Source organism: Rhinolophus sinicus, linkage group LG07 (assembly GCF_036562045.2).
Source record: "Rhinolophus sinicus isolate RSC01 linkage group LG07, ASM3656204v1, whole genome shotgun sequence".
In the NCBI taxonomy this organism is placed as follows: Eukaryota; Metazoa; Chordata; class Mammalia; order Chiroptera; family Rhinolophidae; genus Rhinolophus; species Rhinolophus sinicus.
Window position 1 is genome coordinate 29,740,945 of NC_133757.1, and position 16,969 is coordinate 29,757,913.

Sequence of the window (16,969 nt, forward strand, 5' to 3'; positions counted from 1 at the left end):
AATGGCTGCCAGGAGGTGGAGGGAGGAAAGAACAAGGAGTTATTATTTAACACGTTGTGTATGGCGGGGTTTAAATCCCTCATACCCCTCTGTTCCAGCAGGTTTTTAAAAGAAACTACTTTAAAATGCACTCTTCTCTTTAAAGCGTAAATGCTTCTATGTCATTTATTATTTTTCTATAAATAATAGATTCTACAAATAAATTATTCTATAAATTATTCTATAAATAATTATTCTACAAATAATTCAATAAAATATGCAAAGTAAAAAGAGTCAACAGTAAAAACGAGAATTCTCGTTATCCATCCTTACCGCATGGCTCAGAAAAAAAACGAAGATTCTCGTGATCCGTACGCAACGTGTGTATAGCTTCAGTTTTGGAAGATGAAGAAAGTTCTGGAGATGAATGATGGTGATGGTTGCACAACAGTGAATGTACATAATGCCACTGAACTGTACACCTAAAACTGGCTAAAATGCTAAATTTTATGTTATGTATATTTTACCTCAATTTATAAAAAATAACTTCTGATAGGAAGTTACCCCTTCTAACATGGCACAGCCCATCTGTGTGTCCTTACTGTCTCCTCTGGGAACAATGTTTCTGACAGACAGCATGGTCTCTGGAATATATAATTATGACTTATCAGATAATAAACTTTTTCATTGTAATTAGTGCAGAATGTCATAAGATGTCACTCTTTAGCTGAGAAACTATTCCAAATTGGTTCAGTAACTGATAACAAAAAGCAATACCAGAGCAACAGACAAAAGTCTGTAATTACTTATCATCATTGCTTTATTCATACAGACACGGTTTCCGGGGAAAGAGGTTTTCATCTGCAAAGTGTATTAAGAATCTACTCTTGTTTATGAAATTTATGTTAATATTTGTTAGCTTCATAGATACCAATTGCTTTTCATTATATATCAAATTGGTGTAATTGAGACATAACTAATTTTGAAATAGATTGTAGTAATTAATACAAAGCAGAAATGCAAACAAACATCATTGATCATTGAAAGTCAGGTGGCTTGTAGTTTTATCACTCAATGATGTGTGTTTTAGTCAAGTAATTTAATCTCTCTGATTTCACCAGAGTGGTAAAAAACGTCCTTTCTTAGGTCAATATACACTACGATATATTTAATATGTGGTAATACATATTTAAGTACATTCTTCTAATTTAAAATATTTTGGTTTTATGGTAGTTATCAAATTATAACTGTTCAAATACAACACCAATGGGAGTTCAGTAATAGAAAATACTGTCCACAAGAAATTAGGAAATATGAAATTTCTTGACATCTTGGGGAAGTATTTTAGAAAAATATTCACATGTGTAAAACAATTATAGTCAGAAGTATAAACTCTTGAAATTTAAAAAATCATTTATTACCGAGAACATTTTTAAAAAGATGATGGAATATCTTGAAGTATATTTTAGCGATGCTTAAATATAGAAAATTTCAAGATTCAAGAACATGTTAAGTCTTAAAGATTATACCATATGAACTGGTAAACCTTGCAACTATAACCCAAATAAGTTGTTTTTAAAAAAACTTCTAATTTTTATAAGAAGTTTAGAATTGATTTGTAATACCTAAAAATAATCAAAAGCCTGAATGTTCATCTGTGGGTGAACTGCTGAACATTATGGTATATTAATAAACTAGAATATATTTTATTAGTAACAGTTATTAGATTAAGTTATTAGGATAAGAAAAGCTATGGGAAATGTTGGGTGAAAATATAGACTTCAGAACGATATGAAAAATAGTGTAAGTAATGCCTGGTTTAGAATATTCACAGTTTTTGTTTCATTTTATTCTAACTCTTAAAACGTAGATCTTTCTGTTTAACTTTTATGTTCGGATGATTAAATATGTGAAAGGAAAGAAAATAATGACTTTTAAAAAGTCGCGTGATTATTTTAAACATTGGAACTAAATACAAGATTTATGTTTCCTGTTACAGTGCCACTTCTATGATACATCTGGTGTGTGTGTGTGTGTGTGTGTGTGTGTGTGTGTGTGTGTGTGTGTGTGTCCCCGGGTGGTGGGAAACCTCCCAGTGTGAAAGAAATCTGGGAGGGGCATAGTAGGGGAGGACCCTTCTGTCCCATTGATATAACACGTTCATTCACTGGGAGCTGGCTAAAACAGACTAATCTCTCCTGCAGTCATTCCCTCTACCCTAATAAGGCTCCGCCACCTCTGCCAGAACTCGGTAAGTTCAAAGCGCAGAAGTACATGTTTCCAAGGAACCTTCTGAAGTGATTTTGCGAGTAGTGTATGCAAGGATGCGGAAGGGAGGGGGTGGAGGTGGTAATTGTCAGGTATTGCTTTGCTTTCATATTTGCACTAGGTTTCAGAAGTATTTTAAAACGATGATTTAGACAGTGATTTTCTTCCAGGAGTACTTTTCAGAGGGGCCCCTCCCAGGCTGCTGCTGCCCACTGGAAACCAGCGCTCAGGAAGTCTGGGGAAAGGGATTCGCAGGTGCATGTGCTGGGGCCAAGGGCTGCGCCCGGGTCAGTCAGTAGCAGTCTCTGCCTCTGTCCCCAGGTCTGAGGGATGCTGCTCTCCTGGCCCTGCCACCACTGAAGCACCCAGGGGTCCTGGAAGAACCGACCTGAGTGCAGACATCGCAGGCTATGAGTCCTCTAAGGCTGCGAGTGTCGCTTTTGTTGCTGCTGTTGCTGGGTTGCTGCCTCCTCGCGGCCGCCGGGAGGAACGAGGGGGCGGGAGGCAGCGTGGCAGAATCGGCCCGGGTTCCCGCGGGCGGCTCCTCCGGTCGCTTCCTCAGCCCCGAGCGCCACACGTGCAGCTGGCAGCTCTTGCTGCCCGCCCCCGGGCCGGCGGCGGGCAGCGAGCTGGCGCTGCGCTGCCAGGGCCCGGACGGGGCGCGCCACCAGTGCGCCTACCGCGGGGAGCCAGAGCGCTGCGCCGCCTACGCCGCCCGCGGCTCGCACTACTGGAAGCAGGTCCTGGGGGGGCTGCGCAAGAAGCGGCGGCCCTGCCAAGACCCTGCGCCGCTCAAAGCCCGCCTGTGCGCAGGCAAGAAGGGCCATGGTGCGGAGCTGCGTCTGGTGCCCCACGCGTCCCCACCCGCCCACCCCACTGCGGCGGGCTTCCCTGGGTATTTCAAGCCCCGGGCCAGGAGCCGGGGACGGCCCCGGGAGCCTGCGCTCGGCTTCGCCGCCAGGGCCCCCCTTCTCCCAAGCGCGCTGCCCAAAGGGAAGTCCTCTAAGAAGGCTAAAGGGAGCAAGAGGAAGGTGGCCTCGGCCGCAGACGAGGAGCGATCCTTGGGGGCCAGGCCGGATCCCGACGGGCTGGACGAGAACGCGAAGCTCACGGAAACCTACTGCGCTGAGAAGTGGCACTCCTTTTGCAACTTCTTTGTCAATTTCTGGAATGGCTGAGGCTGCCAGCCTAGGGAAGGACAAGGTGGCGCCGGGGCTGAGCAGCTCGGGAAGGGAAGCATAGAGCATCTTAGGCCAAGAGATACAGGATAGAGAGTGGGAAGGAGTCCAGGGTCTAGAATGGGGGTGCAGGGGTGGGCTTGGATGAAAGTGTAAGCGGTATGGAGAATTTCTGCGACACAAGAGAAGTTAAAATTTTTTAAAGAGTCTCGACCCTGATTAAGAGCAGAAGAAATAGTGGAAACAGAAGTAGGCATACCTTAAACGTGTGAAAACCATAGACTGGGGAGAGAGAGATGGGTACAGAGGCTAAAAACATAAGGGGAAAAAAGTGACTAAAGTGATGTAAATCTTGTATGGGAAGCAGGATACAACGTATAGTGTTTAGCATATTTACATTAAAACGTAATCACGAGCAACTGATAGCCTGAGCCAAGCTGAACTGTTTAGTGTCTTCTCACTAATCAGCTGACAAGATTACCAACTTTTTTTCTTTCTGAATTACAGTAGTGTTCAGGGTGTTACTTGGTGTAATAGATGACCTCTACAGGGATAGAAGCCATTATTGGTCAAATTGACTCCAATGAAAAGATTTTCAAGATGGTCAATTGCCCTTGAATTCTTTTAGAAGTGCTACTTTTAAACAAAATGCTGCCTAATGTTCTGAAACTTTCCCATTAACCTTCTAAATTCAGAAGTGAATTGTAAAAGTTGAGTGCTGCAGTAGGTTTTAAAAAACCAATTCTTTTTATAATTGACATTTTAAAAAACAGCTAAAATGTATGTATCTCAGAGTCATTTGAACCCTTATGGAACTTGTATTTCTGTTTCATGTAATTAATTGTTAACATATTTCATTTTAAACAAGATGTAATAATGGTCTTTGCACGTTAGGTGCTCAATAAAAACTGTATGGATAGATTTAAAGAACTGGCAGGGTAATGGAAATTCCGACTGCATTTGATCTAGTTGTGAGTGTACCTTGAAGTAAGCTCCTAAACACGTCTTGAATTGTTGAGAAAAGACAAGAAAGAAGAAGTCTGAATATGTTGAGTCACAAACTGGCAAAACCTGGGTCCTATCATTGTTCTGTTTGGCCTGCACGTGGTTCTTTCGTTTTTCCTCTCTTCCTCTCTCTCTCCCAACTTGGATTTGTTGCCAGCATTTAAAAATTAGATAATTTCATAGACAAATCCAGATTTTTCTCTTTAAAACTCAGATCTAACAATATTGGACCCACTTTCCTGCATGGCAACAATTGGCTCACACAGAATATTGCCTGCCCCCTTTACACTTGGCATATTTTCTAGAATCCTCCACTGTTCCTACACATCTTACCAATCAATTTTATTCACTCATATTACAGATCTGAGCCCACGAGACATTTAAGCCACTGCCCTATCTAAGGTTTTCATCTTTTTTGCTGACCTTCTGTTCCCCTTTAAAATCATGGTAAATGCAGCAATCTTACAGATACTGAACATCTCTTGAACTCTTTCCTCTTTTGACCAGCCTCTAGGAAATGCAAACAGTCTTTTACCAGTTCTGTACATTCTTGTATTCATACAGTTGGTAAAAACATGCAGATTGCTTAGTCCAGGTTTATGAGGTCACATTCTGAGTAATATTAACCATTAGCTAAAATTCATCTTAGCCAAGGAAAGGAGCTCAGAGTAGCTGGAAACTATTCCCTAAAGATAGGAACCAATGTATACTTTCTCAAAAGAGGTTGGCAAAATGTGGGTCTCATCAGAAAAGGATATTGGAAATGAAACAGCACTGTCTAGAATCAGAGCAAGAATCACAGTTTTAGCTCTCTATACAAAATGACTGCCAACTCCTTCCTGTGTACCCTTTGGCAGGCTGTTGAACTTACCTCGATGGAAGAGGGAAAGGCCAAACTCTTTAGGCCCAAGAACAGAATACAGGCTGAGTATTTGCTCTTTAAGAAGAGCTTTACTAAGACTTTCTCAAGAACAGAATACAGGCTGAGAGGGGCCAATTGCTTGCAGTGGAAGGGAAATGAACAGACCCTACAATCAGCTTCTAGAGTGACTTGGGTTAAATCCCAGTGTCTCTGATATGTAAATTGAGGGAGGGGAGTTGAGCTTGGTTAAATCTGAGGTCCCTAAGTCACACTATTAGCCTTATAGAATCTTATATGTAGCTTTGCTTAGAGGTGATAACATGTGAAAATTAACAAGTACTATGTTTAGAGTACTACATGTTATAACCCAAGAAAGTTTATGGAGTTAGAAATGGTCCAAAAAAAGACAACTGAAATGGCCAGGGAAATAGAGAAGGCTTCCATACTTGGAGCATCTAGAAAGATTTGGAAGGTTAGGCTAGAAGGACAAACCTGCAGGTGGGAGAAAACAGGATCAAAATCTCTAAAGTAATGAGGAGGATGGACATGGGGAACATGGGAATTTTCCCTGCAGGTGCCATTTGGAGTGAAGGGAAAGTTGCCAGGGTATATATACCCAGGTGAACTGTCAGAGCTGAGATCAGCAGGGGCTCAGAAATAGCAAGTCATCTGTAACTCAGTCTGTGGGAGACAGAATTTATTAAAAATATTGCACCATTTTATTCTGGTTGTGCTTCCCAAGTTATTTAGCAAAGAGCGGACAGGGAAAAGTGGAATTGCACTCCATACTCAGTTTGCCTTTCTGAACTCATCTCAACTAGGCAAAATCTTTCCAGCCTTTGAAGCCCTCCCGTCCCTCTCTTTTTCAGGTGGCTCTACACACCACCAACATATTAATCCTAAAACGACGCTTTCTGCCAATGACTCAGCTTACAATTTTACATACAGACAGGATCAGTAACAGTGCTGTGGGAAGCTATATTGGAGCCTGGGGTAAAAAGGACAATCAGGAATAACGATCCTTTCTCTTTCTTTAAAATTTTATATTTTGTTCATCATGGATTGATGTGCGTTAATTTTTATTTTAAAAATATATTGCGTTAAAACATTATTTATGTTGATTACTGAGTTTGTTAGTATTCCCTTATATTTTGCAGCCTAGGCAAGAGCCTCGCTCCTCCCCCTTCCTCCTCCTACCCCTGGCCCTAGGAGGCAGTCCTGTGATGTGGCCCTGCACTGGTTTTGGCGTGAGGCACGGCTGGTTTGAGGACTAGTTCGGCCGGCAATTTACTCTGGGTTACGTTGAGAAGGTTTCTTAATCTTTCCATGTTTCTCTCTCTTCTCTTGTTAAATAAGATTAATGGCCAACTTGCAGGGTTACCATGAAGAATAAATTACATGACACATTGGATACTGCCCAGTATCACACAATACTTGGAATATAATAGGAACCCAATAAATATTACCTCTCCTTCCCTTGCAGAACAGTAAATTCAAAAATCAATTGATTTACTTAAACAATAAACAAATACGTTTTGATGCTGTGCCAAATGCCCTGGCTCTGTTTGGTGCTAAGCGGGGTGAAGAGGAATACCCTGACATAATGCCAGCTTTCAACAAAGTGGAATATAGGATTACATCATGAAACCACTAGAAAACAACAATAAGAACAATAACAATAAAAATTAGGTTTCTACATGTAAGAGATTAGAAAGCTGAAAAGTGAGTGTAAGTCTGGTTATCTGGGAAGCCTATCTAGGAGATGATAGCTTGTAGTAAATAAACAGGTGTGGGGGAGAAAAGAAATGATGTAAACCTAAAATTCTTGGGCCAAGCCCCATTCTACCTCTAAGTCTAATTCTGAGCAACTCATAAAAATTGTTGTGCCTCAATAAGGCATACTATGCTGCTGGAAGGCTCCAGGAAACAAATATTCTCATATAACATTGGTGGAAGCATAAATGAGTACCTTTCAGAATTAGAAACATATCTTTGGCATCTTAATGATACTTTGTGGTAAACTGCCAGTTATTTACCCCAAATCTAATCGCCCTTTCTTCTTGAGTGCATGCCACCCAGCCAGACACATTTTCTAGCATTCCTTGAAGATAGATATGATCAAATGATTAAACTTTTGCCAGTGATGTGTGCAACATCAATATATATTTTTAATTGTTTACGTTGGACTTTCTCTCCTTTTCCCTTCTGGGAGGTGGAACATAGATGTTCTAGTAGATTAATGTTAACCACGAAGAAGAATACAATACCCTAAAGGATGGCAGAGCAACAAGATGGGAAGAATCTGGGCCCCTGAATAACCTTCTGGAAAACTCCTCATTACTCTATGTGGGTGAGACTTTTACATGAAGGAAAAATAAATGTACAATCAACCTTCATTATTCGTGGATTCTGTATCTTTGATTTTCTCATACTCACTAAAATTTGTCACCCCAAAATAAATACTCATGGCATTTTTTCAGTCGTCTGTGAACACATGCATGCACAAAGTGGTGACAATTTTGAGCAGTCCAACAAGCGTGTTCCCTGCTGAGATATAAAAAAGTGACACTCTGCCTTCTTGCTTCAGTTCTTAAACTGTAAGCAAACTTCTTTTTTGTGGTATATGAGTAGACGACCTGAACGTTTCACCAACAATTCATGGCTCTTGCATCACAACAAGGTATCAGCTCACATGGCACTCACTGTCTGTGAGAGAGTTTTTAGCCAGTAAACAAATAACTGTATTGGAACACTCTCCCTAATCACCTGATCTGGCCCCCAAAGACTTCTTTCTCTACCTGAAGATAAAGGAAATATTGAAAGGGAGATATTTTGATGACATTTAGGACATCAAGGTAATACGACAACAGCTCCGATGGCCATCCCAGAAAAAGAGTTTCAAAATTGCTTTGAAGGGTGGACTAGGTGCTGGCATCGGTGCATAGCTTCCCAAGGGGAGTACTTCAAAGGGGACTGTAGTGATATTCAGCAATGACGTATGTAGCACTTTTTCTAGGATGAGGTTGCGAACTTAATTGTTCGCGAACTTAACTGGGTAACTTTTTCACACAGCCTTTTCAGCACTTCCAAATAGTAAACTTGGTTAACTGTTTGTCCAGTTGGTACAAATTCATAATGAATAATCCTTCTGATATCAAAAAAGGTTAGCAACATTGTTGCAACAAGTTCGCAAACTTAATTGTCAGACCTTGTATAGTGCTATTGGCCATGAGTTCAATGTTAATGAATCAGCAATATAGATTAAATAAGGTATCTTCTTAACAGAAACACAGATAAAACAAGGTTATGTATGGATCAACTGATGAGAATGTTATGGACAGAGGCTTGCAGAAACCTAATCCTGTATTCTCCCTAAGAGCAATGGTTTAGTATTTACTAATTCTGTTCTCACACCAGCTTTATAGAACATACCTATTGCAAATTACGTAAATTGACTTATTTCTTATTTAAGCCTTATAGTCTGAGATTAAACTTTACCTTAACTAATACAAGATTCTAATGCAGTTTCTCTTAGTAGTTGGAAAGAAACACATTTATAGATTCTAAAGTATATATTGTATCATCAGTGTTCCTATAGGAAACACACCACACAGTCAGAAGGGGGTAACAGAAGAGTTTAATTAAGGAACTATTAGGTTGGTGCAAAAGTAATTGCAGTTTAAAAGATTAAGAATAATTGCAAAAAAACACAATTACTTTTGCACCAACCTAATATTTATAAAAGTGTGGAGTAAGAGCACTGTACTGGGTTAAATAGTGTCCTCCAAAGATTCATGTCCTTCCCAGAACCTGTCAGTTTCATCACTGACAGAAATATATTAAACACCATTTTCCATCTACTGTACAAGTGAGGAAATGTGTAGCAAGTGAAGACTATATTAACGATGTGGCCCAACTGACAAATGAATATTTTATAACCGAGTGCATGTACATGTGTCATGCAGGGTGTCATACGGGGTCTCTGGTTCCGCTGCCCACATAAGAACACAGGACATGGTGAGGCCAAAAAGGAACACCCATGGAGCCATAGGTAGGGGAGTCATACCACTATATTCTCGCTGGCGGCTGGGTTGGAGACACAGGAAGCAGGAGCCACATGATCTGCAACCTGCCCTCTGCTTCTCTGCCAACCAACCTCACTTGCTAACTGCAATCTGCCTTTTCTAATCCGCAATCCACAATCCGCGCTTGCCAGCCACCATCCGCTGCTAGTGTAGCCACGGCAGTTATATTAGTGGCCAATGGCTCACTGGTTACAGCTGACAGCCAACTAGCCACAGCTGATGGCCAGCTAATCACAGTTGATGGCCATTTACTACCTGAGTCAGCACCTTCCCACGTGAGGCCGAGAGCCTGGAAACTGCACTCCTGGCTCTGTCCCCACAACATGCTAAACTGATCTGTTGATGCCTGGGCTAGAGGACAAGCTCAGGGCCCATAGCATGAATATGACACTTGTAACCAGTTTCATTGCTGCTCATTTCTGACCAGACTATGCCATATGTCCCATCCTAGGGCAACGAGAAATATAGAAACTTTGAAGAGTGTCACAAAGATGATAATGTCTTTGAGGAAAGGTACAGCAAAGTGAGTCCTCTAAGAATTAGATGGTAAGACTTACTGGGGGAACTGCCTGTATATGATAAAAAGAGAGAGGGCAGGGATAGGTGAAGAGAGTCTCTGAGTCTTGCACAGGGAGAACGGGAAGAAGGAGGATTGAATAGAAAGACACTTAACTCTGTGCTGCTGAGGAAACCTCAACCAGGCTGGTGGGGAACCCCGGCACAGACCAGGGAAACCCCAATTTGGACAGGAGTGGCCTGGTCCCAGCTCCCTTGCAGACACAGTCATTGGCTGGGAGTGGCCCAGGGAGAGCATGTTCATGGTGTGAACATTCTGGTGGTTTCTGAAGATGCTGCGGCTGGGCACTGTCAGCGAACTACACCACTCAGAGCGGGCTCTCACTTCAAGGGAGACTTGAGCAGAGCACTCCCACAGCTGCCACAAACGTTTAACAAAAGACTAATGGTTTAGTTTGGCTGAGGCATAATTTAGGACTTTTTTCTTCCACCATCACAAAAATATATTATAGCTAAAAGCTACTAAGAATTTAGGTGACAGAGACCAACATGCATGGGTTCAGATCTTGGTGTTACCACACTCACCAGCTGTGTGACCTTGGACAATTGATTTCTCTGAGCCTCAGTCGTCTTCTATGTAAAACCGGGAGGAACATAATAGTAATTTCCTCATGGAGTTGTTGGGAGGATTAAATGAGATGCTCGTGTAAAAGCACAGGGCCTGGCACATTGGAAGCATGCAATAAATATATCCTTAGTGTTCCTATTTCCTTTAGTATACCAATGCAGGCAACTTTCCACCTTAAAGGACACTTACACAAAATGGTGATCAGCAACTCTGCCTCTCAGCTGGGAATAGCACAGAAAGAAATGAGCAAGAAATGTGTGGTTGTAGAAAAGAGATTCATCTGGTGATGAGAACAATATACAGTGCTCTCATCCTCAATGTGGAAGCAAGGGGGTATGTGAGATATCCTTCAATGAGGACGACTTGAAAGGAAAGGAGAATGTTTTTGGTCTTGGAGATGTGGAGACACAGCTGACCTCCCAGCTCCCGGGCTTTCTTATAGCTTCAAAGAGCAGCTCTCCTTACTCCCTGGCCAACACTTACAGCTACAGGATTTTGATGAATTTACTCCTAGTTTGTCCTTCCTGTGACCTCTGGCTCACCACATTCAAACTCTTCCCTATTTCAGTTTTTAAAAGCAGGCATAAAAGCAGACCAAAGCCTCCATCACCTTTTTAAAGCAAGAAGGCTGCTTCAGCCATATTAAAATTATTGGGTGGCCATCATACGCAGACAACAAGCTATTAAAAAAGATAATAATAGCAACACAAGGTAAAATACCTACGGATAAACTCAATAGGAAATATTCAAGTGCTATATGTGGAATACGAAATACTTCTGAGGGCAGATAAGAAAGACCTGAATAAATGGAAACATATATGGATATTATTGCTATTATTATCATACAAGAAGTCTTAACATTTAAAATTTTTCAATCTATACATAATCTATACATTTAAACATGATTATGATCAAACTAAACAGCAGGATTTTGGAGTGTGAGAACTAGGCAAACTGATTCTGAAGTTCTAAAGGAAAACCAAAATGAATTTGGGGTTGGAGGAATGCAGGGCTGTAAGTTTCACAGAGAGAAAAAAAAAAGGATGCTTTCATTAAGGGTACAAGTTGAAATGGCTAAACACAGAATCTCTCAAAGGACTGTTGGCAGCACAGTGAAGGCAATGGAAATGACGTGAGGGGACTGTTTCTAGGTAACCACAGGGACTGTCCATGAAAAGCCAGAAGCTTCCAAGCAGCCCTCCCCAATTGACAGTTGCCTCCTTTGAGCTGGGTGGTCATGTGATCATGGGGGCACTGAAGACCCTAAGTCTTTGATCCGTATGTTCTTTTGTTCCTGTGCACAAGGATTACAATGACAAGGATTCTTCTCCAAATCCAGACAGGGATACAGCCCTTATGCATTGGTTTCAAGATGTGGGGAGAGAGGTGAAGAGAAGATAGCCAGTGTAGAACCCCCTGGAGGGTAAGATGTCATAGTTTGTGTTTAACCATGTATAAGTATTGCTTGGCAGTGCCCTGGGATGAAATATTTACCAGCATTTAGAGGCAGTTATTTACTCTTCTCTCTTTTTATCCTTTCTGATTACTGCCCAAGGCTCAGGGATGCTCTCAATTAAATTTAAAAAACAAACAAAAAAAGGCAAAACAACACACAACACAGCAGAACACACACACACACACACACAGACACATACACACACACACACACACACCCAGGATTGCAGTATTTTGAGAACTTACCAGCAGCAGTGAGCCTAGAGGAAAGATGTTTAGGAAAGTCACATCCTTAATTCCTTAGTTCACACCAGTGGTCTCAACCATGTGGGTATGCAACCAATTTCTTAGGTGGGTTTGGATGTTCCTGCCAAGCCCTATTAAAATCCACAATGTAAACCCTCAGGAAAATCTGTAGGATGAAACCACTTTGAGTAACTGTGAACGGCTGGTACCTACAGTGTTATAAAAACTTTCAGTGAATCATGCAGAATAAAGAAGGACCTCAGTGTTAGATGACAGCATGTGTGCCAAAAAGCAAGTAGGCTGCCTGACTCAGGCTGGCGACAGATTGAAGGCTGGAGAACTGAAGTTATTTGCAAGCAGGATAATTAGCCGACTGGGACCAGCTGTAGAGTTTAAAAGGGGAGAGGCAGGAAGGGGCCAGCAGGGGTATTTATTTGGCTGCAGCCTGAGGTTCCTAGCAACCTTAAAAGGTGACTACTGCTCAGTGGCAGATTTGTTCAAAACAGCAGAAGAGGTCTCTTTTAATACGCTGCAGTTTCATTTGCCATTAAAAAATAATAACAACAACTATTTTTTAATGACTAAATGATCTTGAATTTTGAAAATAATTTAGAAAACAATTTAGACAGGATTGGTGTGTTATTTTGTTAATGCAAAATTACAAAATTCAATATCAATAACATAAAAGGGCCTTCCTTTGTCATTTTATTGTTTATCTCAAAGTTTGCCATTAGATCCTCATTGAAATTCATAGACTTCCTGGTACTTGCTAAATATTGAAATTGAGAGCTCAGTTCTAAGGGTGAGAGGGTCTCTTATGAGATCTATGAGCTTGTGTTGGTGGCCTGTTCTCAAGTCTGATCTGTCCCCAGGTTTGAATTCTGCATGTGGCTGGGGAGAAACTGCTGCTGGTTTACCTCCCAGGTCTAACAGTTAGTGGGGATCAAAGGCACCAGCCTACGATAGGTGGGGTTGATCTGATTTGCAGTCAAATCCCCAGGAAATTGTGCTAGGTCCCCAGAGAGTGGTAGGCTGCAGTAAACTGAAGAGGACATCCCAAAGATGTTTTGTCCCACTAGTAGCTTTTCAGAGACTCAAGAGGGAAAGGGTGATACTCCAGGGGAAGCCACCAGGGGAGGTAAGGGATTAGTACTCAGTGCTGTGGAAATAGGGGTGACCAGTACTCAGATTATTTAGCCAGAGACATCACACCGAATAACACTTGCCTCTTATGTCTTCCTCCAACATTCGCAGGACCTGGGGCAAGAGTTTCAATACAGGAAAGTTCACATATCATATGTCTAAATATTAAATAATCATAACTCAGGCTAATAAATATATTCTATCCTTCTATCTTGACTATACCTTCAAACAATGAAAATTTAAATACATGCATATGAAAACTATGATTTTTATATGAATGGGAGTGGGTTAAAAGATCAAAGACAATGAAATTTAATGATCATGGTGCAGGTCTGGTGTTCTGTTGATGGGCCAGTGAATGTGGGATGAGTAATAACGACATGTATAATTCACAAGGTATATATTTATCTTTTGTCTTAATTTCAGCAAAATTGCTAATTATGCTGTTTGCATTATAACGGTATGATTTGTGCCATTTGCCAGAAATGCCAAATTAGATAATAATTTGTGAGTCGTTATAATTCTTAGGTGTTTTTTTTTTTTTATTAATTTCAATTTTGAGATACTTCATTCTGCTGAGGCAGTAGCTACTGGATTTGTCAATAAATTTCTCTGATTCAGAAATGAACCCTAAATTTTACAAGTTACATTCAAGCATTGTATTGGAATTGCTTATGATAAATTAATATTATTGCAGAAAACATAAAATATTTTAATATATTTATAAAATATTTTAATTTCATCATATAAGTTGCTATCACTTATATTGCAATGTTTCATGCAAACAAAAAATGTTTACCTTTTTGGTAAAATGATGGTGTTAGCCTATATGGGAAGTCCCAAAGTCAGTTCATCATGAGGGTTATATTTGTCTACCATAAAAGGACAATATAGTGAATTTTGATATAGCTGAATTTATCAGATTAAGGATTATTCTTTATTCTGAGATTATGTCCCTCCTAATTTTTTTGTAGGCGTGGAGAGACACAGGTTTTATGAAATAATGCTAATATTATATAGATGGTAATTTAAAAAATTTAATATTCACTTGGAAAAGTAACAAAAAGTGGACCTTATGTCTTTCCCCAAAATGTGTAGGGGGTTTTAGTGGTTTTGGAATTCCAGCCATTGGGACATGGTTTAGAGGATGGCTTAATAGTCTCTGACTCCCAGGGGTGTCACCAGTGGTGTTCTGTGGCCTCAGCAAGCCAACAGCTAAGCTGATATGGGTTCTCCAAATGTCATTTGGTTAAAATGTTAGTCTTGTGCTCAACACACAGCCTTAGTATATGAGTATCACCAATTTCTACTGAATGACCTATAAAAATAGTGACACAGCAAAGTAACCTGATGGATAAAATAGCTCCCAATTATATAGGTGCTTTATGTGTTGAGTAAAAGGAAGGCTGTAGACATGCTAATGTCTTAAAGTTAGTATGTAGTGTTCAAAACATGAACTGTAGTCAGATAGCCAAGGATCAAGTCCCAGCTCTGTGTCTTGCCATGTCACACCCACTAGACAAATTACTTATTCTAAACTTCAATATCCTCATCTTTAAAATGGAGGTAATATTAATGGTGCCAACTCTATAAGATTGTTCTGAGAAATATATATTCATATATTATATATATGTATATATATATATATATATATATATATATATATATATATATATGCTTAATATAGTGCCTGGCATATAGCAAGCACTCAACACACATTTATTACAGATAAACCAGGAAATAAAGGCAATAGGACTGTAGGAAAAGAATTCTGAGGTCCACATATGGGATAAGAAGAGTGACAGGACTTAGCGGAAATTCTAAAATATTTTTTTTAATTAAAATTTATTGGGGTGATAATGGTTAGTAAAGTTACATAGGTTTCAAGTGTACATTTCTATAATACATCATCTATATATCACATTGTGTGTTCACCACCCAGTCAGTTCTCCTTCCATCACTACATATTTGACTCTGTTTACCCTCATCTACTACTCCTCCTCCCCCCTAAAAATGTTTTTAAAGCTCACTCAGAAAGACAAAATATAATTGTTAATTTGGGTTTGATCAGAGTTATCGTAAAGCAGCAAGGAAATCATGAATCTAAAAGGGAGGTAAGAGAAAATGGAGAGACTCAGAGCCTTTATAGGACACTTGGCTCTGAAAGCAAGAGCCTAGGAAAGGGAGCTTTGTTGCATCTGGGTTGGGTCAGACCCCAGGGCAGGGAAGCATGTTGGTCTGCATATGAAAACCACAATTTGTACCAGAAGCTTAGCAACAAAGGATTTCTGTCAAAATCTTGGCTTAAAAATGTGCTAACTAGCCTTGGGCACAAGACAGATCTGAAATAACCACAGTCCCCAGATTTAAACTCCAGAAATATGCCATGCAGTCTGAAAAATAACAAAAATCATATAATAATATTACCATAAAAAGTAAATAACATAACTAGATGAGATGCAATCCATCTTTATTGGATGTGGATGCTGGATTTAAAAAAAAATTAGTTAAAAGGCATTTTTTGAATAACAGAAAATTTAAATATGGCCTATATTTTAGGCGATATTATTTAATTAGGGTTAATTTTCTTCGGTATTATGGTTATGAAAGGAAAAGTCCTTGTTCGTAGTTGCTGCATGTGAATTATTTCAGGGCAAAATGTCATGAGAGCTACAATTTACTTTCAAAGAATTTAGGAGAAAAAAATCTATACGGAAAGTTGGTAAAGCTAATATGGCAAAATGCTAACACGTGGTGGATCCATGCTCAAGAAATGTTCACTTGTGTTATTGCACTACACTTTCAACTATTTTGTAAATTTGAATATTTTCTAAGTAAAAAGACTGAAGAAAAACTAATTGGAAAAGGATCACGCCTCTACTCGTATTTACGAATACAATAGTTGCGGAAAAGGGGAGAAAAGAAAAAGAGACAAGGCCACTGACTGCTACTCCCCTCTTGCAAAGTGTGGAGGAGGAGGCTGCAGTTCCAAGAGCTTGTCTGGGCGCTGGCTTCCCTCTTCTGGGCGTTGTGCTGTGACCGCCAGCGAGGGAAGCCACCTACATTGCAGTGGCTTCCTGGGCCCCTCGATGACCTTAACATGTTTTCTGAATAATTTGAATTGTAGTGAGAGTATGTGGTTCTGGTGAAAAGTAATTATGGTGATTAAATGGTGAGGGGGAAAAAAGTGAACAATACCAAGAGGGCCACATGTACACGTCGGGAGAGGAAAAGGAACTTGGCAAGTGGCAGCCCCGCAGGCGGTGCTGAGACAGCACGCGGTGCTTCGCGCGCCGGTTGATACTCCGCGCCCTGGGTGATGCTCCGCCGCGGGCGCGCACAGGGTTAAGGCTGGCAGAGGGGCCCGCGCATCCTTCGCCCGCCCACATTCCGCCACTGAATGGAGGCGATGGCCTGATGCCGGTGGGGTGATGTTGCCGCTCCGCGTCCGAACTTCCCACTGGCCAGGCCCGCGCCGCTGCCGAAACCCCCACCCCCACACCCCTACCCCCCGCCTCCCCCGCGCTCCGTGGCCACGTTACTTTCGCCACCATTCACTCGGCCCGATGGGGTTACAAAGCGGGACATTAAGAAGTCTTCGAGC

The 16,969-nt window shown here is 40.8% G+C and overlaps 1 protein-coding gene across 1 annotated transcript; it reads left to right on the top strand.

Moving 5' to 3' along the window:
- Positions 1-2,126: 2,126 nt before the first annotated feature.
- On the top strand, positions 2,127-4,352 carry FGFBP3 (fibroblast growth factor binding protein 3). Its single transcript, XM_019738544.2, has 2 exons — positions 2,127-2,230; positions 2,569-4,352. Exon 2 carries the CDS (start codon positions 2,658-2,660, stop codon positions 3,423-3,425), a length of 768 nt encoding a protein of 255 aa, XP_019594103.2. The 5' UTR covers positions 2,127-2,230; positions 2,569-2,657; the 3' UTR covers positions 3,426-4,352.
- Positions 4,353-16,969: the final 12,617 nt, after the last annotated feature.

Coding starts and splice junctions, on each gene's coding strand:
- FGFBP3 (XM_019738544.2), top strand. CDS start 2,658: ATGAGTCCTCTAAGGCTGCGAGTGTCGCTTTTGTTGCTGCTGTTGCTG.